This window comes from Rhea pennata, chromosome 1 (assembly GCF_028389875.1).
Source record: "Rhea pennata isolate bPtePen1 chromosome 1, bPtePen1.pri, whole genome shotgun sequence".
NCBI classification, from domain to species: domain Eukaryota; kingdom Metazoa; phylum Chordata; class Aves; order Rheiformes; family Rheidae; genus Rhea; species Rhea pennata.
The window spans coordinates 52,161,813-52,187,872 of NC_084663.1; the positions used below are offsets into that span (position 1 = coordinate 52,161,813).

The 26,060-nt window shown below is 36.2% G+C and overlaps 2 protein-coding genes across 2 annotated transcripts; one reads left to right on the forward strand and one right to left on the reverse strand.

Moving 5' to 3' along the window:
- The first annotated feature begins 231 nt into the window (after positions 1–231).
- Positions 232–9,186, forward strand: ACTR6 (actin related protein 6). Its single transcript, XM_062568418.1, has 11 exons — positions 232–473; positions 863–980; positions 1,398–1,466; positions 2,756–2,879; positions 3,597–3,732; positions 3,839–3,895; positions 4,648–4,746; positions 4,920–4,998; positions 6,503–6,674; positions 7,582–7,720; positions 8,562–9,186. Exons 1-11 carry the CDS (start codon positions 406–408, stop codon positions 8,689–8,691), a joined length of 1,191 nt encoding a protein of 396 aa, XP_062424402.1. The 5' UTR covers positions 232–405; the 3' UTR covers positions 8,692–9,186.
- A 4,225-nt stretch (positions 9,187–13,411) lies between these two features.
- DEPDC4 (DEP domain containing 4) lies at positions 13,412–26,035 on the reverse strand. Its single transcript, XM_062568430.1, has 9 exons — positions 25,945–26,035; positions 24,675–25,101; positions 24,372–24,523; positions 22,615–22,801; positions 18,879–19,105; positions 16,150–16,292; positions 15,798–15,923; positions 14,622–14,700; positions 13,412–13,629 (listed from the first exon to the last, which is right to left on the reverse strand). Exons 1-9 carry the CDS (start codon positions 26,033–26,035, stop codon positions 13,412–13,414), a joined length of 1,650 nt encoding a protein of 549 aa, XP_062424414.1.
- Positions 26,036–26,060: the final 25 nt, after the last annotated feature.

The window sequence follows — 26,060 nt, forward strand, 5'->3', positions numbered from 1 at the left end:
GGGCCCGCCCCCGGGGGGGGGGGGGGGTGCGCGCCCTCTGGCGCAGGCGCACTGAGGCCGGTATGGCGCAGGCGCACTGAGGCCGGTGGGCGGGAGCCCAGAGCAGGCGCTCGGCGGCGCGACGCCGTGTCTTCCGCCCCCCCCGCCTTCTCACTGGCAATAGCTTCCAGGTCACGCCCAACCAATAGCCTGGTCTCCGCAGGGCCGGTAACGTCACCGGCACCACGTGAGCGGCAGCGTCCTGCGCCAGAGGCGGGTGCTCCCCCGAAGGCGGTTCCTTGCGGCACTCCCGAGTCCCATCAGGCGGCGCGCGCGTGGGGTTCTTGCACTCTATGGTAACCATAGAGATCCACGGAGGTGGCGGATCAATACTGGGACGGCGGCGGCCGTGGCGCCGTGGGGAACATGGCGACGCTGGTGCTGGACAACGGCGCCTACAACGCCAAGATCGGCTACAGCCACGCGCACGTCAGGTGAAGGCTCGGCAGGGGGCGCAACGGGCGAGCGTCTCCTTTATCTCTCCCCGTGCACCCTTGAGCCGCATCCGCCCTCCCGTGACTGCCCGCCGGCGGCTCCGCGCACGGGCGGCCGCGCGCCGCCTTCCCCCCCCCTCCCCCACTCCCTAGCCCCACATGCGGGGGCCGCGAGCGCGCCTGCGCCGGCCGCCGAGCCCCGCCCCGCCCGCGAGCCCCGCCCACTGCGGCGCGTGCCGGGCCCGCCGCCCGCCGCCCGCGAGGCGGGGGGGGGAGGGGGAGGAGGCTCCGTCCCGCCCCGCCCCGCCCCGCCCCCGAGCCGCGGTCGGGGCTGAAGGCGGGCGCGCTCTGCCCCCCCCGCTCACAGCCGTCTGGCGCGTCTCTTGCAGCGTTATCCCCAACTGCCAGTTCAGGTCCAAGACGGCGCGCTTGAAAACCTTTACGGCGAACCAACTGGATGAAATTAAAGATCCGTCTGGCCTTTTCTATATTCTCCCTTTTCAGAAAGTAAGTAAGATATCCCGAGTCTAACAGTAGATCCTGTTGCTAATTGGTGTTTAAAGGAATATGTTCTTCATGAAGTGTGGCACTTACATACGGGGCTGTATACCGTCCTGCCCAAGAGTCGAGTTAGGCAATGTGAGCTGCCTCCGTAACTGCCAGGCAAACACTGTGTAGAGGGAGCATGATTCATATCACTTCTGTAACATGGTCATTAAAACATGGATGGGGAATATTAACTGTGTAACGTTCTTTATTCACTCACCTGCCTAACATTTACTCCTTAATATATAATTGGGAGAATTTAGATATTTTTATTCCCTAATTTCTTTATACTACCAGTCTATCGCTAGTAACACTTAACAAAAGTGCAATTGTATTTTCTAAATAATGGTTTATTTATTTTTTTTCAATTTGCTCTAGGGTTACTTGGTGAACTGGGATGTCCAGAGACAGGTTTGGGATTATCTTTTTGGAAAAGAAATGTATCAGGTAAGAAATCTTTTTAGTTTAGAAAAGACAAATTCTTCAAAGACTGAATAGATGGAACTGTTGAGCTTACGGCTCTTTTTTTTTTAAGAGACTTAGATTTTTTTTTGTTTAATGAAGAGAATTATGACTGAGCTCTGGGTAACAATTTGGAATGCATGTAAAGTTCTTCAGTCTTGTGTGTTCATACTGAAGTACATAAGGTTTAAATGCATGTCAATATAATTAGGAAATCAAGTTATTAAATTATATAGAGTGTATTTAAACATCAAGAAATTGCTGATATAAAAGATAGGGATTAAGTAAAACAATAGGCCAAAAGACACAGTTTACTATATTTTTGTTAAATTGTTTTCTGCCTACAAGTAAGCAATGCATAAAATAAAATGATATGGAATTTAATTTTTCTTTTTTACCACACCAGCTGGACTTAGCCCTCAAAGTGTAGTGAAGCTTCTCTTTTCTAGAAAAAAATAGTTTAAAGTTAGTAACTTCCAAAGTATTTCTATGTAACACCTTGGAGGCAGAATGGTGCCTCCAGTGAAAGTATCCCTCAAGATATCTTTGTATACATTTAAGTGTGGTGATGGGTGACGATTCTGGCTTTTGATGTTGAGCTTTCAGTTTAGTTTTGGAACTAGATTTAGTTTAGTTATGTTTTCAAGATGACCTTTTTTTTTTTTTTTTTTTTTTTTTTAACTCCATGTGAGTGACACTGTTTGGAGTATTTCTGGGGCCAGATTCAGTTATGATGAAAATACTCTGAAGAACTCAGTTTTAAAGGAGTTTGAGATATCAGTAATAGCAGAAGTCCAGGATATTATGTGAGCCCCATTAGAGGTCATTGATGATTTTGTTACCAATTTTTACTTTGCTCAGGATGTCACCTTTGGTTAATCGAAAAATAATGTCCTGATGCATGTGCCAAGTTGTTAGAGACTTATTTATCTTTCTGTTGTTGTTAGGATTGCAGTGTATTACTATGTAATTGGTATCCCTTTGTTTCATTAAAATCTGTAAGGGTTGTAGCATAGGTACTCTGCTTCTATTTTTAATGCTAAGATACTTGTTTCTATTATGTTTTAACTCATTAATGTTATACAATTGTATCACTGCTCATAAAGTCTTAAGAAAAAGAAAAGATAAAACTTTAAATCTAGCTTCTACAAATAAATCTGGGAAGTGGTAATACATTTCCAAATTTTAATACTCTGTAATTGCTGCGATATGTGGTAGTAGGGTGTTTGCTTCTAATTTTTGTGTAATGGCACTCTTATTGTATTTTTTCATAGGTGGATTTTGTAGATACCAATATTATCATCACTGAACCTTATTTTAACTTCAATTCAATACAAGAATCTATGAATGAAATTTTATTTGAAGAATATCAATTCCAGGCAGTTCTTAGAGTAAATGGTGGGTATGTTTCCTTCTAGTTTGTATTCATGTATTCAAGTTTAACTGGTATCTATAAATTCATACTAAGGAAATCTCTTAATTTCGTTTCTTGGCCCTCTCTAGCTTAATTAAATATTTTTATATAAATTCTTCCTATATTCTCATACTGCTGTCTGAAAGTGCGATTGATACATGGTTAAAGAGAATCTGAGGAGAGACAGAAGGACAGAGCTATTTGGATGAATCCATCCAAATCCATGAGATAGCATAGCATTTGAAAAAGCCTTTCAAAGATTTGCATGAAGGTTTTTGACAATCTTTCTTTTTTTCTTTTGAACTTACAAATATTGCATAGCACTGTAATAATGAAATACATTGTACTATAAATGGCATGTGAGAATAACATCACAACAACTCTTCTGAAAGATATCTGGACATAAATACCTCTTAACATAGGTTTGATAAACTGTGTTGTGCTGAGTCTACATGGTCTTTAGGAGAGGAAACCAAACGTGGACTAGAATTTTTGGAAGAAAATAAAGGGGGGGAACACACAATATTTGACTTTATCCACTGTCAGAACTAACTCATCTGTTTCTAGTATTCTGTTTTGAGTTTTTTGAAGTCTGCCAAAGGCATGCAAAATTACGAAGGAAATACTCTTTCATATCAATATAAATTCTAAAAATATGTATTCATATAAGAATGGATTTTTTAAAATTGTTTTTATTTCAGCTGGTGCTCTTAGCGCGCATAGATATTTCCGGGATAATCCATCTGAGCTATGTTGTATCATTGTGGATAGTGGATACTCTTTTACACACATTGTACCTTATTGTAGAAGTAAAAAGAAGAAAGAGGCAATTATCAGGTAAACTGTATTGTTTCTTTTCTGGAAGTGTGTGGTGGTGGTGGTGGGTTTTTTGCTATGCCTTGTTAAGAATGACAAAATTTCTTGTGTTGCTCCTTTTTTGTAGGATCAATGTCGGAGGAAAACTCTTAACCAACCATTTAAAGGAGATCATCTCTTACAGGTATAGCATGCTGATAATCATCTTGAGGTCTGATATGAAATAAGCCAGAAGTTTTTGGAGATAATCTCAAATTCACAGAATCAGTGATAGTAAACTGTCTTTAAAGGAGAAAGGAATCTGTCTATTATAGTCTACTAGCTGACAGTTTTGAACTATCACTTTTAGAATTAGTGGCTTAATTCATCAAAGTGCCATGACTTTTGAAGTTGCTGAGGTTATCTATAGTTCACAATTATATGTCCTTACTTCTTTTTTTTCGAGAACTGCCAGTAGTAGATCATCAGCCATTTTGTTAACTGTCAAATAAGTTATACAGTTTGATTCCACTCATACCACAAATAAAATTGAATAGAATCAGATTTCTCCAGGATTCTTTAGCTTGAAACCTCTTTCTAGGTAAAGATCTTCGCTAGTAGAACTAATTGCAGGATTATGTCTATAGCTCTTAGGAAAACAGCTCAGAGCTATTAAACAGTAATACATTACTGAAACACAGCATGTAGAGTTCATCACGTTTTCAGAATATTTGAGCAAATGCATGTAAAAGTATTTACTGAATTGTGAAATAGTAAACTAGTAAACTCTTACATGCCAGGAATGTTTATGTAAATTACATTAAGTACTGCTAAAGCTACTAACACAGTAGCTTTTTGTGATTAGGGAGCTATAGTTGCCACATCGCTAACGGAAAACAGTATGGTTAATGCTATCACTTAATTATTCTCAAATTACTATTTTTTTTTTTTGCATAGGCAGCTACATGTTATGGATGAAACACATGTAATTAATCAAGTGAAAGAAGATGTGTGTTATGTGTCTCAAGACTTTTACAAGGACATGGAGATTGCCAAGTATGTATGCAATGCTCTTACATACAAGAGATGTTACTTCTGAATAATTTATTGCACAAAAAAAAAATTACATTCTAATTAGAAGAATCTTCAGTTAAGTCAAAGGAATTCTTGTCAAAAAAAAAATGTTGGAATTTGGAACTTGTTTTCAGTTCTTCTACATTCTCTTTCAGATTGAAGGGAGAGGAAAATACAGTAATGGTAGATTATGTTTTGCCAGACTTCAGCACAATCAAAAAAGGATTTTGTAAGGTAACTTCTTTGGATGTTTTTCTCTTGTAGGAGTCTAATAGAATAGTAAGACTTTATTTTTTCTTTTCCTGATGCTGCATTGTACCTTTTTTGTGTACTATGCATTAATGGGTAAAATTTTCAAAATGCTTGAGCAAGAAAGTCCCCAGTTGTATTAATTTTCAGTGTTTAAACCTTTGAAGCAGCTCAGATACTTTTAGAAAAACTGCATGATTTGAAAACTGAACAGTGCCATAGGGTCATGTACTCACAAAATTGGTAAGATTGGAAGGGACCTCGGAAGATCATCTAGTCCAACCTCCCTGCTCAGGCAGGGTCACCTAGAGCATGTTAGACAGGATTGCATCCTCCCTCCTTTCTTTCTTATTCTAGTGGGAAAATGGCAAATTTGTTGTCATTTATTTTTGATGACTTGTCTGTCATATTATAATCCTGTTTCTTATAAAGATTCCTTATAGTCTGTAACTGCTGCTGAAATACTCAAAATTCTAAGAATGCTTTTATCTAGTGTGCATTCTGCTTGAAGTTTCCTGATTTATAATAGTTCAGATTTGTTAAGATGTTAATTTGTGATGTAGGTCTTATTCAGATGTAATTCTGAAGCCAAGTCCAGATTCACCTATATTTTAGCTAAATGGACTTCCTAGCCTGAGAGATTCTTATATTGCTTTTGGTTCAAACTCTGTCTTTGTAGGTGAATGTAGTTACTGTACTTTCGGTAGCAATTTCTGTTCATGACTGCTGTAGCTAGTAAGATGATCCCATGTGCTGGCTTGATGCTTTTGCTATCTTTCCTTCTGTTTGAGCACAGTCTTACCTGTCTTCTGAGATCCCGTAAGCTTTGTCAAAATTGTGTTTAAAAATTTACTTTGTTTGAGTTTATAAGAAGAGAACTTGAGGTAATTCCACTTTTTATCTTAATGGGAGGGAGTACAGACAGCAGATCACTCATTTCCTTAGGAAGTCAAGATGAAAACAGAATACCATTTTCCATCATAGCAGTTAGAGTTACTTAATACTGCTTTTTAATGCTTGCAGCTTTCTATGGTTGCACTTTGTCATGAAAGTTACCCTCAAATATCATGTAGCACCATTCTTTCCTGGTTAAGTTGGAAGATGTATTGTCTTCAATACAGTTATTGTCTTCGATAACTGTAAGTCTCCCTCTGAATAAGATTCAAATACTTTGATAGATAGAAAGTTCAATGTAAAATTTAATTAAGGGCAAAAGTTGCTTCAAATTTAATACTAAAGTACTTTTATTCAAGCTGGTAACTTCAGTTTTAACTATATATATATATGACAGAGTTCTCATTTGAAATGATTACAGTGAAGACTGGAAGGCATTCTAAAGCATATATTATTCTTAAAAGATTTGTTGGTAATATTCTAAATTAAGTCATATACAGCTTATCTCTGTAGTACATGAAAAAGATTAAAGCAGCTACTCAAGAATATATTTGCTTTTCTTAAACAGTGGTTACTATTCATATCTTTACTTTAGCCAAGGGAAGAAATGGTGTTAAGTGGAAAATACAAGACTGGCGAACAAATACTGCGTCTAACAAATGAAAGATTTGCAGTTCCAGAAATACTCTTCCATCCTTCAGATATTGGCATTCAAGAGATGGGAATTCCTGAAGCCATTGTACACTCTATTCAGAACTTACCTGAAGGTATAACTTTGAAGTATTTAAGATTTATTTGTTTATTAATTTATAATTAAAGCATCCAGAGTGTCTTAGGAACCTAGCACTAGTTTAGTAACTCAGGTACTAAATTGTAGTGACTTGTTCTAACTTCTGGTCTGTCTTGCACCCTGATTATTGCCTACAAGATTACCTGTTACAGGTTACCCAGTGCTTAATTGTCTTCCCCCTCCCCCAGTTAATTACTGTAGACTGAATTCCTCCTAACCTTTCCTAATGTGAATTAAATACCTTTGATTCTGGGATGTACTTGAACTTAATTTTGTGTTTTAAAATGCCTTTCTTGATCATTGGAAGAAGAAAAAATTCAAAGTGACTGAAATGGATAGTAAATTAAGCATCAGATTTTAGCAACAGAAAGCTTTTGTTTGTCAGCAATAATACTAATGCTTTCATATAATAGATTATACAAATGTAACTAATTATTACAAGGAAGACTTGCATGGGTTATATCATATCACATAGGTACTGTTACCTTGAGGCTATGAAACTATATAATTTTTAAAAAGTACAAAATCAAAATCTCTTCTGAAATGGGACTGTCTAATGGCAGGCATGAAATCCAACATAGAAGCCTGAAAGAAAAGGTTATCCAAGCCAAACTAAAAATCACAAAGAACCAGAAGGTGATTGATCACTTTCTTATATTTCTTATTAAAACTATTTAATTGTTCCAATTATCAGATGAGCAGAGCGTTGTTACATGCATTAAGTAACCCCTAGCTATTCAGTTACCAGTGTTTTTTTCATATATAAGCAATTTTGAATCTCTTAGTCCTTTTCTAATTTGTAACAAAACTGGGAGAAAAACTCTTAATCTATAAATACATCTGTAGTCTCTAAATACAGATTACTTATTTTTTTTTCTTTCAAGAAATGCAACCTCATTTCTTCAAGAATATAGTTCTGACTGGAGGAAACACCCTTTTCCCAGGCTTCAGAGATCGAGTCTATTCTGAAGTTCGATGCCTTACTCCAACTGATTATGATGTTTCTGTTGTTCTTCCTGAAAAGTAAGTCTTAAAGAGCAGAACAAGCTTTGTCCTTCTAGCAGAAGAAACTGTGAAGTAGGTTTTTTCTTGCTGATTGAAAGGATACTTAGCAAAAAGATTAAAGATTAAGTCAAAGTTGTACAAGAAGGATGATTTTAATTGGTGTATTTTTCAGACAAACTTAATAGGTTAGAGACCACCCACTTGTGCTGTACTTTGCGTAAAAAGACTGATCCTCAAAACACTTACACAAATAAATCTATAAGACTGTCATTAAATGAAGCAGATGCCTAAGTATTCTAGAGCAGAGCTTAGTCTTTTTCTAAGAACTTTAGTATATGAATGCTACTCTTTCACTATTAATGTAGCCACTTCAGGAATTTGGAAAGAGTCATAGATATGCAAAATGTGAACAGCTGAGGCAAGAAAAGTAGTTTTTGACAATATCTAAATACACACCTACATATATATGTACACACACACATCTAAATACATACATCTATAAAGCATATACATAGTTTAAAAGTTACATATAGTTTATTAATAAGAATAAAAGTAAAGAGGTGGTTCCAAATCTCCTAATTTCATCTCCCGCCTTTCACACCTGTCTCTAGAAATCAATCTGTCTGCCTATATAAAAAGAAACATCAATCCTGTTAAAATATGAAACTTTGTCTCAAAACTGTTCTGGAGCTGGATTGTTAAATCAAACCATCAAAGTTACTTAAAAGAAACTTTTTCAAATTTTTCATTTTGTTAATGTTCTTAATGGATGTGGCTAAATGAATACCTTAAAATGATTACTGTATATTTTCATTTTAAATTAATTCACAGAAGATTAATAACTTTGTTCATTTTTCAGTCCTATTACTTATTCTTGGGAAGGTGGGAAACTCATTTCTGAAAATGATGACTTTGAAGATATGGTAGTAACTAGAGAAGACTATGAAGAACATGGACACAATATCTGTGAAGAGAAATTTGATATATAGCATAATTGGATGTATTGTTAATCCATTGTTTCACTAAAAATGGAACCTTTTGAACTACAAACTACTTTCTGTAGGTTAGGATTGTGTTCTAACTTTCCTTATTCTACTTTGTGAAAATATTCTTTTTCAGAATTGAATAAAATGTTACAAGCCTAATACTGTAAAATGTGTGCATTATCAGTTTGTTGCATTTTCATCTTTTAGTGACAGCTTCATTGTATTTTTATTGCAAAATAATTCCTTAAGAGCATGAAACAATAAAAATATTGAATGCTTGCCTGTACTGGTATAATACTATCTTGTTTTTTTCCTCACTGTGCATTAAACTTTAGTTTTTCAATGTGAATAGTATTTCAATAACTTGAATGTGCAACTGAGTCTTGCACAGGGTGGATAAGGAAGAGGTAGGTACTGTCACAAAAGCTAACCCAGTGCAGCTTGTGGCCACAGGAGAATAGAAAGCTGGCCAGTTTGATTACCAATTGATAGTAGATATGTTTGTCTTGCTAGCAGATATAAGTGCTTGCTACTACCAGATGCATTTACTTACCTTGTATTAAGTAAAATTCAGTTTTGGTAAAATGTCATTGCCTTAGATAACATAAAATTATGTTCATAATACAATAATAAAAGGAGGGTTCTGCTCCAAAATGATAGGTTTTGGTAGTGAATCAGTGTTAACTTAGAAGCTCCCATCTACAAATGCCAACAGCCTTCCTGGAGAAGAAGTAGGGGATATTTGAAATTAGGTAAGATTTCTCCCCTAATAAGCTGGTCAACCATGATCTTCAAGTATGAACACTTTAAACTTCATCACTATTCAATAACCACCAACTGCTGCCCCTGGTTACAAGAGCAGCACTTCTCATTACTGCATTCAGGAAAAGGGAAATCACAGTAAGACTAAATTCCTGAGGCTCCATCCTTCCCTTCCTACTGCCTCCTCCCCTAGAAGTCATCACAGAGTGTTGATGCTTTATAGATGTTGCTTGTGCTTAGGGACCTGAACCTTTTCTTGCAGCACAATCTGAAGATGATGTGGCCTCACAGAAGTGAGAAAAGAGAATTTCAAGATACCTTAACCACGCTTGTTTCCCGAAATGATCTAGAAATGCTCTCTGCACCAAGGGTAATTGATCTAGTCATGGCCAGCACTATAAATAGAGGAAACAGTATGCATATCACCATCCTCCTAAGACACTGGTAGCATTAAGATAAAGAGATATGCTCATCTCTGTCTTCTATTTCCTTTGACTTTGGAGGAGCATACGGGCTTAGAGCCATGGTGCTCCGACATCCCAAGTTCTGTTGAGTTTCTCCAGTTGTTTCCTAAAGGCCTCAGAACAAGGGCATTACAGAAGAGAGGAAGAGAGAAGTAATACCACCTGATCCTTTGAATAACTGCAAGAGCCATACAGAAGGAAGTTGGAGTACTAATGCAGAAAATCAACATCTATAAATTCTTATGTACAGCTGTTATACTACTCTGTGTGAGGAAAATACAGGCTATCACGCCAAAGTCTTATGCTACTCTTATAAAATCCACATTTTGACACCCTTATGTCAGATCTAAGTCTTTAAATAGCTGCTTCAAAAAATTTTCATCATGTTTTAACTGGGACTTCAAATTAAGTACAAAAATATGGACACTGTTCCCACAGAAGCAACAATAAACATTTTTCTTGATAAGAGCCAAACAAATATTCTGTGAATGGAAGTAACCCTCCTCACATTGAAGGTGGTATCACTTATCCTATAAGAAGATTGCAGTAGAAAGTAGCTCTATATTAAATTCTTCATTTTGGAAGTTTTATACTTCAAACACAAATACATACTGAAATGATTTTGATAATTCTATTCTACAAATCATAAACAGAATCAAGTGTGAGGTAAAAGTTTCCGTATCAAGTGACTCTGTATCAAACATTGTTATAAATAAATGACAAAAAAAAGAAAAAAGAAAAAAAAATGAAGTCCAATACAGTTTTCCTGAATAAGGAAATGTGACTCCAAGTGTAACAATGAAAAAAAAAATCTGTAGCTTACTCAGCTTATGTTTAGCAGGCCTTTCCTTATACATAAATGAAAAATATCAAGTTTCCTTCAACAGAAGATTAAAAGTCAGTAGATCCTTTCTCTGGGTTGGAAAAAGAGAGCTCTTGAGTGCTCTACTTCGTCTGCAGAGTTTGCTATTTCATCAGCTTGGGTTCTCTTTTTCTGTAAAGGACATAGCTCATACTGTCTATCATTGAAAAAAATTTTAAAAAGATTTTAAGTATGTTTTCAGAATGATAAACTCTGAAAACAGAACCCAGATGTTTAGACACTGTATCTTATGTTAAATCAGAGAGACTATGTAAAATAAATAAAAACAACCAACTTCAAGGATTTAAGTTTAGAGTAAAGGTAGCCTCCCACCTTTATAGGCAATGTTAAGCTATCTAATCTGACAATTTTGTGCCATCATGAAACAAGATGACAATCCCTTTGAATTTACAGTAATCTTTGCCACTTTTTACCCCATGAACTGAAGCAAAGCACTTTGCAGCTATGAACTCCTTCTGCTGTTCACCTTAAGCATTTCCCTATTGTTTCATCCCTGGTTCGATACCTGCTGAGCCATCTCCTCCTTATGAAAGCACTATGAAAATAAGAGACAGATTCACTGCTCTTATGTCATGTTTTATTATCCATTATTTAAGTTAGCACAAGAAAATTTTGATCAAGTTGCAAAGTTCAAGAAATTAAAAGAAAAAAACAACAGATTTTTGAAAGCCATTCCTATTTCATCTTCCCTGCAGATTACCACATTATGTCTTCTTGTTACCAACTTCAGTATTTCGGGCAAGACCTAGTAAAATGCCTGAACAAACCAAACACCGTCACCACAGAAAATAAATTAAAATCTCATTCACTCATTATTCAGTACCAGAGGCATTTAACAGAGTAAATACTTTCCCTGTTTACAACTTGCAATAGCCTCATTCTATATGCATTCCCTCTTCTGGGAGAAGAAAAAAAGAACAAAAAAAATCCAACCCCCCCGTCCACACACACACACTCGAACACAGGGTCAGAAAAGGAATACATGTGGCCCTGTACTCTACTGATCACAGCACTCATCTGTGAAGGGGTTAATTTGCAGTTTGTTCCTCCTCCAGAAGTTATTTACATATCTCACATTGGACATATGTGCCCATATGTAAGTTAGCACTACATATTAGCTGTACCCCCAGTTAATTACAGCTAAAAACTGGAATAGTTTTTACTTGTAAAAGAACACAAAACACCACTTGTTTTCAAAAATCTTTGGTATCCTGGTAATTAGACAATGTATTTGAATACCAGTTCAAGATGTAGATATGTATAGAAGCATATTCACAAAAATTAGAAATATATATACTGAAGAGAGTCCAGTGAAGGGCCACAAAATGATTAACAGACTGGAACAGCTGCTGGATAAGCTGAGGGAGCTGGGATTGCTGAGTCTCAAGAGAAGGTTCAGGGGGATCTTTATGAACACATACAAATACCTGATGGAAGGAAGTAAAAGACAGACCCACTGTTCTCAGCAATATCCAGTGAAAAGACAAGTCTTAGCTGAAATACAGAAAATTCCACTGAAATAGAAGAGAAAAAAAAAAAAAAAAAAAAAAAAAGGTTGTGATGTCTTTATCTCTGAAAATACTTGAAAATGTATTGAACGCAGCACCAAGCAATATGCTCTAGCTGACACTGCTTGGGCTGGGTAGTCAGACAGTACAGTCTCCAGAGGTTCCTAACAGCCTCAATGATTCTACACTTCTATGTCGTATAAATGATCAAATGTCTTCCATGATGAATGTAACAAATAAAGCCCCCATAACATTATATTGTATATTTATCTCATGATTTGATTCAACACTTCCTTGTCAATGTTTGCTTATCATCAACGTGTCAAGATATAGGCTGACATATTTTGACCTTACTAGCTTTGCACCAAGCAGTATGAAATAACGTCAGGTCTAGAGACCTATCAAAGTCTCCTCACATTGAAATAGCTTGGTCATCAAGTATACCAGAAGATCCAAAATAAGACTATGATTCCTCAAATTTTCTTTCCTTCCCCCCTTCCCCAAATGTCTTTTTTGGGCTTGCTCTTATGGAACTCCCTAAGCTGCAACTCAGTCTGTCACAGCAAGGAAGTAATAACAGGTTATAATTACTGACTGCAAGCATATACAGCTTCTCCTCACATGAGTCTTTCCTGCTACTGAATAAAAAGCAACCTAGCTGCTCCTAACACTTTTAACACCCTTTGTACACTTCTACAGTATATAAGGAAGTCATGACCTACTGTTTGAGAATCATGCAATTCCATTATGAACTAGAGATAAAAGGTTAAAAGTCTTACTGGTTAGCAACCTGTGCATGGCTCTGAACGTAGACTTAAGCTCAGCTAGAAAGCCATGCCAGGAGAGAAGGAAAAAAAGTGCCAAACCCTAACTAGCAGCACAAGCAGTATATCATTATTGACTAACTAGACGGATGCATAAAAGCACTTTTTGCTCAAAAGAATCATTAATTTGAATTCATACTTTTAAACTGCACAGTAATTTTGATAGTTTCCTGCAGTTGATGATTTAAAAATGTAAGCAGAACATGGTTTGTACCTTGAAGCAATAATTATGAGCAATTTTCATATATATTCTCTCCTTATTAAAAAAAGGTGCACTGATGACTAACCATTTGCAGTGCAAAATTCACATTTAGTTTTACAACCACTACAAAAGATGAGAAAATGGTATTTCCGGAATTCTTTAATTAGTTTCTTCTTCTGCTTCAAAGGAATTGTAGGATTATTGTCTATTTCTTGAACCAGTGCCAGAAGATACTGATTTGTTTGTTGTTTTTGATCTTCATATTCTTTAGGTGTCAAACGCTGACAGAAGGTGAAGCCTTTATAAGAAACACAGGTTCAGATTAAGTTTTATGCATCATGCAAGAGTCTCCATGATTAAAAAAATTATCAGAAACATAGGTATGTTGATATTCCAGTTCAGATGCAATTTAATTCTCTACAAGGGAGGTGAAATGGACAACCCTCCGCTAAGCATGGGTGAACGTATTAACATTAATTGCAAAAATAAAATTGAAAAGTGGTGTTACAAGTATGAGGTCACAGACGATTTTGTATGGCAAACTGGCCTGCAAGATAAAGAACCAACACAATTCCTGCAAACAGATGCCATACTGAAGCAAGCTACACAAGACCTTGCAGTCATCATGATCCTTGTGAGCGGATCAGATCCATAGCAAGGCCTAGTACAGAGTGTGAATAAGTATATACCATGGAGAAAAATCTGCCTCTGAACCACACTTCTGAAAAATACTTTAATCTCAGACCCACACCAAGTGTCAAATGGCTTCTTTTTAGGCTGTACTACCCTTCTGTAAGTCTAAAGTTCTTAATAACCTTTGTGCTAACCAAGAAATGAAAAAAACTTTTTTAAAAATAAAACAAACATCAAGGTATCTATTAACACCTCTAATTATTGAACTATGAGAATTTTAGGTACCCCATGGCAGATGTATGTCACTACTAGAAGATAGAACCAAGTTAAATACATAGAAACCAAGCTACAAGTAGGTCACTTCAGGGGTGGGGAAGAACAAATTTTGCACTGTTTTCTCGGCAAATAGTTATTTAGTGAAAAATATTTGCAATATGTTCAGACCAGAAAATTGAGAGAATTCTTCTTCTCTAAAGTTCAAAGTTCGGTGCTTTGCTTTAAGCAGACAATTATTTGATTAATTAGCAACTTGGCCATTTATCTAGTCACTTCCATGCTTCTCTCACAGTAAAAGAATGTATTCAAGGTGAAATTTTAGCCAAATACAAAAGGATTTTGTAGAAGTGTTTGAATAAGAACATGCATCATATCATCTACCTGAATTGATATTTGCATGTTGTCCTTCCAGCAGGCTTTCAAGTCTCCTACTAGTTAGTTCTAGAAGAGTTAAAGGAGTCTGAAAACACAACCCCACCAAGAAAAATTACTAAAATGATATTTTTGTATTTTGAGAATTTATGGCTTTTAGATTATCAGTTTAGAAACCAAAAAATTAACTGCTGATGAATCTAAGGCTATCATATTTAATTAATTATACATTCAAAGTCTCCATAAAATTGCATTGAAGCATACATGCATACATTTATTTCTGAATTTCTGACCAAAGAAAAAATAATCTTACTTCTATGTCTCTTAACTTTAGCTGAGGGCAGAAATAGAAATGAATATATTACTATAAGAATTAATATTTTACTGAAAACAAACCAATATTTCTGTGAGGCTTACCTACAACGAGACAATGCTGTAAATATCTACAACATTTTACAGCTATTTTGTAACAGCTAAAATGAGTTGAACTGCCTAGTTTAATGTTTTAATGAGAAATTTTATAATCAAGAAAGGAAAGAAAGTAGAAAAGCATTAACCACTTCAGTTTGTTGGTTGAAATGCAGAAAGTTAATATAGGATCTGGGAAAGCTGATCTTTTCATTTATGTGACAAAATATTGTGGAATATAACTAAAGCAGGCAATAAAATATTTCTCTGGATAACTGAACACAGTAAGGCCATTTCATTTTGAGGTTTTATTTATTTTCTTCAATTTAGAAGTTACTTTTTCAAAGTACCAACAGAGTTTCTGGAGTTGACAAAGCTAGGAATGTGTGCCGGGACACCAAGCATGTTTTTCAATATATGACTCAATGAACTTCTAATGGAGAAAGACATTACAAAATGCCCAAAAATCTAGGAGAAAGCCAGTAGAAACAAGGTGCCAAAAGGGTTCTGTAAGATATTTTTTAAATACTCAAAATACTTTCTTAATGAAAATGAGGAGAAAAGAAAAGATGGTGAAAGGTGAAAAGACAGAATATTGTATATATCAGAAAGGTATCCTCCATAGTTTGGAATAGCTTCTCACCCTACTTGACTATATCAGACTTTAACAGAGGGAACATTAAACCCCTCTCTTTTGACTTCCCATTCCCATAAAGCCACTACATGGTACTTAACACTTTAAATGACAAATAATAATAATAATAAAAAAAAAAGTACCCTCAAGAGATCAGAGTGATTGTCCATCAGAAACTGAACCAACAGCTCTGCCTGTGATTTTGATAATGTCTTGTTTTGTAAAATGAACTTTGTACAAGTCTTGATGATCACTGATCTGTTATCAAACTAGAAGAAGAAGAACACAGATTTGGCATTATATTTGCTTGGAAGGCATTAGCTAAAGACTAAGCACTACAGGATGCTTTCAGTGTAGAAAGAACATACTGAAATTTGCTTTAAAACAGATCACATTAGAAAGCAGTAAACAAGATACTTTTAACTCCTGATAAAAATTTGTTAGCTTTACTATGGGAAAGTGCTACTTCCCACACTAAATAAAACAGATACATACTTGTTTTTGTAATTTGTAGCCCTCGGATTCTGATGCAATGGCTATAAACGTCAGCAGTCTAAGCAGTTCTTCTCGGATATTTGGTGTTAATAATCTTAAATAAAGTTGTGATGCCTCTAGAGCTTGTTCTGTTTTTCCTTTTTCTGCAACGAGGTAAAATAGTGCATCCAGTGCAATTATGTTTTCAAAGTCAAAAATATTTAAAATATATTTTAAGCCCAACATTATTCCCAGTTTATTTCAACAAAGCAGGTTAACTCAGTGTCTTCTAAAAATCTTTTGAAAAGACTCAATACAGTGTATAATCAGTATAACCTTAAAGCCTCTATCTATAGCTAGACAGGTAACAGATAAGCTTGGAAAATATCTCCAGGACATTACTATGTTGTATATACAATGTGCAAGCACTGAGGTGATATTTGGACTGCTTGTGCTTCCACATCTTTATTCGTATCATAATCCAGGATTCAGCTTAAAGTAATTAAAGAGCTGAACAATTTTATTTTTCATTGCTCTGAGGTTCCTCCCCACTGTCCCAAGTCCCTTTTGAAGCCATTCTGAAGCTTTTTTTGAGGAAGAGAGATAAGGTGGAAATAACTTTCTATAAAAAACTTCTTTCAGTTTATAATTCTAGTTATATGAATTTTGAAAGTGAGAAACCATCGAGAAGTCAAGTAACTTGCTTACAGCAAGAACAAGATGGAGGCAGATACAAGAACAGAACCCAGGTATAGTTTTCTGGCCTCTGTCCTATTATTAGGACTGAAATTATACTTCACAAGAAATAATTCAAAACTTTCAGGGGTGTGCCATAAGCGATTTAAATCCAACTTGGTTGGATTTAAAAAGACTGAAAGAACAAGTGGCCAGCTTAGAGAAGAAACACAGACAGAAAGCAGGAAAGAATGGCCAAAGGAGGTGACCAAGGTGATAAAAAACCTAGCGATCAAAATATTATTATTCAATGAATCATACAGGTTATTTTGGCTGACTACTCTTGTCTGTTTCATGAGTAAGTCTAAACTCATTACTTTATTTTAGGCAAAAAGGCACAGCAGTACGCTTACCTTCAACATATCCTAACTGTCACCCATCTTAAATCAAATTGCTTAAGAATTTAGGGATATACTATGTATAACTGCATATATTGATAACAAAAAATGGAGTTGTACAACAGCTTTCCTCTTTCCAAATTGTGAGAAAGTTTAAACACGTTCTAAAGTTCTAAAGACTTCTACATCTTTAGAAAGTTCTAAACATTCATGGCTATTTTGAGCTACAGTCAGAACCACAGCACTTTATCAAAGCTAATTTTACTGGATTCTACTTCAAAAACACTATTAGAATGCAGGCTGTTATGCAGTGACAGCCATAACCAATTCCATAGCCCTAAGAGGGAAAATTAGTTGTAAAAAAGTTAAGCGCTATCTTCTGATAGTGGACTAGTGTGGACAAGAACACAGCTGAGAACAGACTTAAGAACTTAAACTGTAATAGATTCAAATGGGAAAATCATTTCCAAATATGAACTTAGAGTTACTTCCTTAAAATGAAACAGTGCTTGTTAGAAACTGGTCAAAATGTTTTTGCTAAAGTTGGAAGTATGACAAAATTAAAGAAAATAAAATTAAAAAAGAAGATAACTACAGGACATGTTGTAGAGATTAAGAAGCCATTTAAATAACAAAGTCTTACAGGCAATTACAGCATTAAACTAAATGGGAAGAATTATGGCACTATCTTTTAAATTGCTTAGAGATTTGACTGTTTTGATTCTCTAGTTTAGCAGTAGCCTCTTATATTGATTTATATCAATTTTGTATTTAAACTGCATATTCAAGCTAAAACATCTTTAATTTAAGGGAACACTTAGGAGAAGTTACCAGAAGCTAAGTCATTTATTTCAGATCAGCATTCTTCTGTTGGTGGTAGGATATGTAGTTTTGCCATAGTTTCCCTTTCATGACTCCTGCTATAATTTCACTTCTTTTCTCCATAAAAAGATACAGCTGATTATTGCCTTTTGTATCTCCATGAGTTTTTGGACGCAGCATCCATCTCTGCTCTAACCTTTACATAGGACTACAGTGTTCCTATGCCAGTAAGTTCTACAGAGTTCTCCCAAAACTAGAACTTTTGCCAATATTCTATAAACCCTACACTACTGAAGAAAACCTGTATTTAAACTAAAACCTCCTGCTTTACTTGTGAAAAGCTGTGGGGAGGATTTGGGGGATTACAGCCTGAATCAGCTCTTCAAGAGCCCTTTGAATCATTTAAAATAACTATTTATTACCTTTTAAAAAATCTATAACCTACAAAACTTTATTCTAGTTAAGTAAACTATATAACAGAATAATTTTACCTCTATATTACTAGTTGCAAGTAGCAACAAGGAAAATTCTGACTAGAGCTAAGAATTTTTCACAATGAGAATAGCTATGTATTAAAAAAGGTTAATCACAGAATTTGTGGAATCTCTATCCTTGAGGAATTTCAGAACTCATCTGGACCAGAGACCAGACCCTATACAACTTGATATGTGAAGCTATCCCTTTGTTTGAACAGGGGTTTAGACTAGTGACCTCCCTAAGAGGCCCTTTCTAACCTAAATTAAAGCACATCTGCAATGTTATTGCAGATGTTATGATTCAACCTTTGTTAACACTTAGTAAGTTACACCCTTTAGACAGCTTTCATTCTTACTTTTTGTTGAAAGTTGATCTTACCTAGAAGTTCTATAATTCCTGCATGAAATTCGAGATCCTGAGTGGAAAGAAGGGAGTCCTTCTTTTGACTATAATATTTAATTATAACGTCAAAAAGGATCTTCTTGTGTGTATTCAGATCACCTGGTTTGCTATTGCTTTGAGGTAACCGCTGACTAACCATCATTATGAATTGGTCTGGGAAATACTCCAAGCATTCAATTGCAGCGTAGAGCCACTTGTCAAGCCTGCAGAAGGAAAAATTAGTTTTAGTGTTTATTTTAAAATGCTCTGCCTAATGTTATTTCACCCTTTAAATAAAATCAGATAAGAACCACCATGCAGGTACCACCACATATTTGAACCACAGCATTAACTTTGTTGCTTATTAAGCAATTCATGTATTTTACCTCACTACAGTAGTTCAAAGTCTTGCTCAAAATAAGTAGCTTTAAGTTTTCCTGCACCACAAACAACACACCTAAGGAACATCCAGATCAAAAGAAAGCTGCAATAATACAAGACCATCACTGACCGTATGACATTTGTCAGATTCAGGTGGTATTTAAACCAAACACTCACTAGTCCCCAATACACACCATGAAAACCCAGAGCTAATCGGAGTGTAAAAGTCAGGGACTAGCACTTTTGAGAAGGAGAGAAATTAGACAATCAATCTCAAAACAAGGACAATCCAAAAATAATTTAAATCCTGGAAGACTCTGGAAGCCAATAATTAATCGGGGCTGGAGAGGAAGAAAGTTCAAAAGATTCTTATAAAACAGTCCCATTGCTCATCCAATTATTGCTGTAACATTAAGCTTGTAACATTAAGCCATATAGAAAGTCTTCTGATCTGGAGTCACTGGAAAACATTTTTGTAAGAAGGCCCTAGCCAAGGATGACTAAGATGATTAAGAGACTGCAGCATCTCTCACATGAGGAAAGGCTGAGAGAGCTGGGACCGTTCAGCTTGGAGAAGAAGATTGAGAAGGGATCTTATCAATATGTATAAATATCTGAAGGGAGAGTGTGGAGAGGATGGGGCCAGACTTTCTTCAGTGGAGCCCAGCAACAGAATGAGAAACAATGGGCCCAAACTGAAACTTAGGCATGAGAAGTTCTGTGAACATGAGGAAAAACTTTTACTGTGAAGGGGACCGTGCACTGGAAGAGATTACTCAAAGAGATTCTGGAGTCTCCTTCATTACAGATATTCAAAAGCCATCTGGACACAAACATGGGCAATATACTCTTGGATGACCCTGCTTGAGCAGGGTGGGTGGAATAGATGATCTCCAGAGGTCCCTTTCAGCCTCAACCATTCTGTGATTCTGTGACTATGTGCTTCTCAAAAAAAGAAGTGTACACTAAGTAATACTGTTCTTTAGATAACAACCTCCTGCAAAGTACTAAGCAACATCACCCCAAAATGAAGAATCAGACACTTTAACATTCCGAGACACTTTTTCATAGTGGCCTGTGACAAGAATTTATTGCTCATCAGTAGTTTACAGCTCTCTCCATCAGAAGCATGATCAGTTACATCTAAGTGCACAACTTATCAGCTGGTTGTGGCTTAAAGAAAATTGTTTATTTGTATAGGTTTGTCAGCAGTATATTGGAAGTGTTCTCAGAAGCCAGTTTAAGATAAATTACTTACAACCTGAAGTTTAACCTTAACAGTTAAATTGAATCAAGTTTCCCAAGCAAAGACTGCAGTTAACAGTACTACAGTCCCCACATGAAGCCATTTATGTGACCTGCTTCAAAGGCATCATTTTTCCTAAGCATCTGTTGCATCTATGACTTAATTAGAGATAGAATATGTATGTAAGGAAAATATAAAATTCAGAGAGAAAACTCATTGTTCAAAGATATTGGAAAGTCAAAAAAGGAAGGGGGCAAAAGTCACTAACTTGGCTAACCTATACGAAAGAAATCCAGAATCACAGAATCTAGGGGTGGGGAATTAATCTCATCTGAATCTGCATGATACAACATAGCTTGAACTAAATCAACAGCTTGTGAGAAGATGAAAATATTACTTAAGATCTATTGAATCTCTTATTCCTATCATACAAAGCAGAAAGATTTTGGAGTTGTTTCTAGACAGCTAGATAAACAAGAACTTCAGCAGCAAACGCTGCAGCCAATAAGCAAAAGTCTTGAATGTGTAGATGGGGTAATATTACTATAAGAGGTTAATAGCCTCACTTAAATTATGACACCATTAGCACCGCAAACAAACTGCATCTAGTTTTATCATCCGTAATAGTTCTAAAGAACAAATAAACCGGAAAACACCCTTGAAAGTTATATTCAAAAAGTAGTTGACTAATTTATTAAAGAGGATGAGTAAAGCAGACATTGATTACAGTTTCTAATTACTCACATGGAGAAGAAGTATTAGACTAGATCAAATAACAAAACTCTATATCTGAAAGCTAAAGATAGAAAATTTAAGATTCAAAGAATGAAAAAATACGTAATTTCTTTTTAGTGGAGGCTATTAACCCTAAAACAGTTTGTAACAGCAGTGAGTATTCTTCATACCTGCAATTTTTCATTTCTCATGTATGTAATAAATTAGGCCTGAACAATATATGGTCTACATGAGTGGATGGCTGGAATAGCATCTAAGTCATTTGAAAAGAAATTAATAAAGCAAGCATAAGTTTTCAAGGACTGCAACGCAGACTGACTAGTAATCTCAGAACAATCTATTTGCTTTACTGTTTTTTTTTTTTAAAAAAATCTATTCTATTTATTAGCAAAGAACCAAATGTTATAGACACTAAGTACAGAACAGGAACTGTATAGAAGAGATTGTAAGAGACAAAACTTGCCCCTTACCTAAGAATCAAGTACAGTAGAAGTACAGAAGTAGAAAGAAATAGTGTACATGAAACCATTCTTGGAGGAAAGACAACAAAACAAAAAAGGAAGTTAGAGCATATCTAACAACAAACCTGGTTTATAAAACTCTAAAAGCATCTTAAAATATTAATATTTATCCACTGAAGCAAGAATATATAAAAATTGTAATAGAGAAGTCTTTTTAGTACACAGATAGATCTTAACATATCACAAACGACTAAAAATCTGATTAATTTGGCAGAGATAAACATTATTAGGACATATTTAGTAAAACTACAAGCTAAGACAGGTCAGCCCATGTGCAATGAACAGGAACACTATGAAAATGGAAAAAAAATCCCACGGCTTTGAGAACATGTACACATTTTAAATTTATATATCCTTCACCCCACAGCTGTCTCTTTTCTGCTATCAGTAACAACAAGTACCTTCTTGTTGTTATTCCTTCACAGCACCAGGAAATGTGACCGAATCCCTTTAAGCCATCCCAACTATAAAGACCTTAAAAAAAAAAAAAAAAAAAAAAAAAAAAAAAAAAAAAAACACAAACCTAGAACAAGCCTGTTCAACTTTTAGTATCTGTTATAGGTATCTAAGAGTGAAATATTTACTCCAGGAACTAGCAGTATTTTCAACCTTCGTGATATCATTTTTAATGTACTTAAAAATCTTCCTGTGTACAATTCTAGAGACATACTTTCACGACTTCTTACACTAGTTTTGAAGAGAAGCTAACAAGTGAGAGTGCATTAACATCATCCCAGTATAAGAACATTCAAGTGCAACAACACCTTATCTTGCTCACTTAACAGAGATCTTAAAGCAGGAGTGAAAAAATGTTTGCTAATGAATCTTAAAAAACAGATGTGCAACTTACTCAGGCAAGTTTAGGCTATATGTAACCTCTCTGTCCAGGAAAGTATTTGAGATAATTAGGTCTTCTTCTCTGCCAAAACAGTCTGTTTTTCTCTTTACTGAAGATACCAAAATATTTTCTAGAACTGGAACATCAGTTAATTGTAGTAGTCGTAACAGAGTTTGCTGTTTCCAGACGTCATCTATCACTGACATTTAAAAAAAAGAGAAACCTTCAGAAATGTCATCTTTTCAATTCAATCAAGTATCTTTTAAATGTTCAAAGAAAAAGTAACAGAATAGTATATTGTGAACATAGGTTAAGTTTCTCAGTTAGGGAAGGAAATGGTCAAAATAGGGGTAACAAGCAAGAAGACTTTAAAGAGAGCATGTCTCTTCTATCATGTTAGATGCAACTAACCTACTCTAGTATTTTAGTAAAATGTACAAAAGATGAACATGAATAGCAAAAGGAACTGTATAACATAGATATATTAAGAAAAGGGCCTATTGAAGTGGTATTTCTCATCCTACAGAAACATTCCACAGTCCTGCAAAGGATTAATTGCGTTTCATTTCTTTCAGTTTACTTGCTATGCCCCTTCAGCAATTTGGTATTCCCTCTGCTATTTTGTCATTAGTGACAATTCTTAAATTTAAGACTCAGAGGAGCAACCTTTAATGGAAATAAGGTAATCACCCCAAGTGAAATGACTCCCCTATGAAAATTCCTTTAGAAACAGTAGAGATTAAAAATACTAACTGGAGATTTGATTTCCTTCAGGATTAAGATCAGTAAACTGAGAAAATTTAAGCTAGAAAATGAAAGCGCTAATTTGATATGCAAATTCCATTTTTGTTTCATACAGATATGTTCTCCTAAAGGTAAAACCGGCCAGCAGCTATCAAAGCAATGATCTTTCAAAAACATACAAGCTATGCCCAATATACAATATTTTCTGGTTTGTAAGGATACGTTGAAACTACGCATCCTTAAACTGTTAAGCAGGCACTTACACAGATTTAAGTGTTCATATTTTCATTTCTGGAAAAAAAATGAGAAGCACAGTGACTTGCATTAAGCTACATTCAGTTGGAATATGATTATATTCTAGGCACTGTTTTTCAATAAGATTGTTCAATTAAAAATTTAACTTAGTATTCCTGTGCCTTATGTCCTTCCATTCTTTAGTATAAGAGAATAAACTAAGAAGCTCATCATGGTGAAAAGAAGCTCTACTAGCAGAGCAGCCCCACTCTTTTGATCCAGTCACTTGCAAACATGGGTCCATGGATTATAGTAACAAAAAAAAGGATGCATTACAATGAAGACTTCTGTAAGACTTAGCTTTCTTTAAGTGCCAAGAATAAATATGTTTACAGAATAAATGTTTATAAGAGCACAGTAGAAAACAGAACACCAGCAGCAAAAGATACTGACATTCTTTATAGCAATCAGATGTTACAGTTGCAGTGATTTAATGATATAGACAAGGCAAAAACTGCATGGAAACATTGTATCTTCTATTAGATAAACTAGAAAAAAATGAAATGCTTTCAGAAGAAGAAAAAAACCAAAACATTTTCAAATCTCATCCTCTTTGTAAGATATTACAAAGGTCTTCTAACATCCAAAATACCAGTTTTTGTTGCTTGGTTTAAATAAATGCACATATCATAACAGCATTACCCAAAGTATTAAAAAAAACAAAACAAAAACAAACAAACAAAAAAAAAGTGTAGAGCAAACATTTTAAAAAGCAAAAATTCCACCCTCACCTCTTTTTGAAAGTAGCTGAGTTGGTTCATTAACCCTGATCTTTGGAGGTAAAGACTGATGAACACTTATTGATTGAAGTAGCTCCTCTATCCTCTTTTTATCAGCTGCTGCTAATGCCAAAGGGTTTGAAAGGGTTGTTTCACACTTCATCCTGATACAGAAAAGAGAAAGACTAAATGTCTTGAAAGGTCTCCCACGCCTGGACACTATGGACATAGATGTCCATAAAACTACCCATCCTAACTTAAAAACAAAATCAAGAAAAAAAAACACACAAACACACACAGTTCAGGAAGTCTCACTTCAAATGTCTTTTTGTCTTCTGTTCATAAATTTGCTCAGGGGACAAGCTCTCATTGTCTTTATTCTTTCTCAGAAGAAGAGGAGTAATATTGCTATTCACAAATTTATAGAGACTATTGCTTGTGTCTTCAAACTCAGGTTCTTTTCCATTCTTGAATAGGTGAAGCTTTGCTCCAACTGGCTCGAACACCTTGTGATCCATCAGTGCCTGGCACACGCGGACTCCCTTCAGCCGAGAAATATCATTACAGCTTAGGTACATGCTTTGCATAAGATGACTCAGTACTACATCAACAGCATTTGAGCCAGTAAAGCAGTTTTTGTATGTTTTTAGATGTTGTCTACGTCTTTTGATTTCCACCTGACTTCGAAGAGCATGAATAATACTATTCCACAATTGAGTTGCTTGGAAAGGACCAGCACAATCTGCAAAACATTTACATGAATGTTTTTATAAATACACACATACTCAGTTTAAGATTTAAGGACATTACTGTGTGAAATCAGTTCACAACATTCTCCAGAGATTAATCCTAATTTTACAAAAAGAGTAAAAGACACCACTCCATAAATTAGTCCTTCTTGTAAGACAGCTTTAGCCTGCTAGATAAGCACAGCCATCAAAGAGAATTAGAGGGTTCTTAAAAAAAAAAAAAAAAAAAAAAAAAAAAAAAGTGAGGAAATATATTTTTTTTTTTGTTAATACCACACACTGCATACCATACCAGAGCATCAGTCTACGGCAGATATGGTCACTAAAAGGGTACATTGTTTAATGAAGTAATATAAACTTAATAACGAAGTAATACCTTCCCCTGAATGTTTCTCCTTCACATACCCCTCTAAGCTCAGCAGATGACAAACTGACAGCTGCAATAAATTAAACATCTCTGTCCTCAGTTTTTCCTTTACTCTGAACACAAGTTAGGCACAGCACCGGGCTCGGCCCTAGCAGCGGTGTCCCCTTAACCATGACTTCCAGAGATGAAGATAGAGGAACATTTGTTGAACGAGGCAACTCCTCTGCCTTCTTTTATCAGCTGCTTCCAGCGTTAGCTTCTTACCGCGCGCCGCAGGCCAACGGTTCCCCGCCTCGCGTGGTTCCTTCCCCCCCCCCCCCCCCCCCGGCCCGTTAAACCGTTAAACGGGCGGGCACGCGCCGGCCCCCTCCGACCCCCCCCCCCCCGGGTAAGAACCGCTGCCAGCCTTTGGGCTGCTGCGGAAGAGCCGGCGGCACAAGACAGAGGGAGAAGCACCCTCTTCCCCCACCTCGCCGCTGCCGCCCCCCGCTGCCGCGCCGCGGCTCCAGCTCGCTCTGACTCCGAAGCCGCCTGAACCGCGGAGTCAAAAAAACCGCCATAACCGCACCCCGCCTCCTCCCCCAC

Excerpts from the sequence above, each read along its gene's own strand:
- ACTR6 (XM_062568418.1), top strand. The coding sequence starts at position 406 with ATGGCGACGCTGGTGCTGGACAACGGCGCCTACAACGCCAAGATCGGC. Across the intron at positions 3,733-3,838 it reads AAGAAAGAGGCAATTATCAG|GATCAATGTCGGAGGAAAAC; the intron begins GTAAACTGTATT and ends CCTTTTTTGTAG. Across the intron at positions 7,721-8,561 it reads TCTGTTGTTCTTCCTGAAAA|TCCTATTACTTATTCTTGGG; the intron begins GTAAGTCTTAAA and ends TTCATTTTTCAG.
- DEPDC4 (XM_062568430.1), bottom strand. The coding sequence starts at position 26,035 with ATGGCGGTTTTTTTGACTCCGCGGTTCAGGCGGCTTCGGAGTCAGAGC. Across the intron at positions 24,524-24,674 it reads AAGACAAAAAGACATTTGAA|GATGAAGTGTGAAACAACCC; the intron begins GTGAGACTTCCT and ends TTTCTGTATCAG. Across the intron at positions 14,701-15,797 it reads ATCACTCTGATCTCTTGAGG|ACTCCTTTAACTCTTCTAGA; the intron begins GTACTTTTTTTT and ends TTGTGTTTTCAG.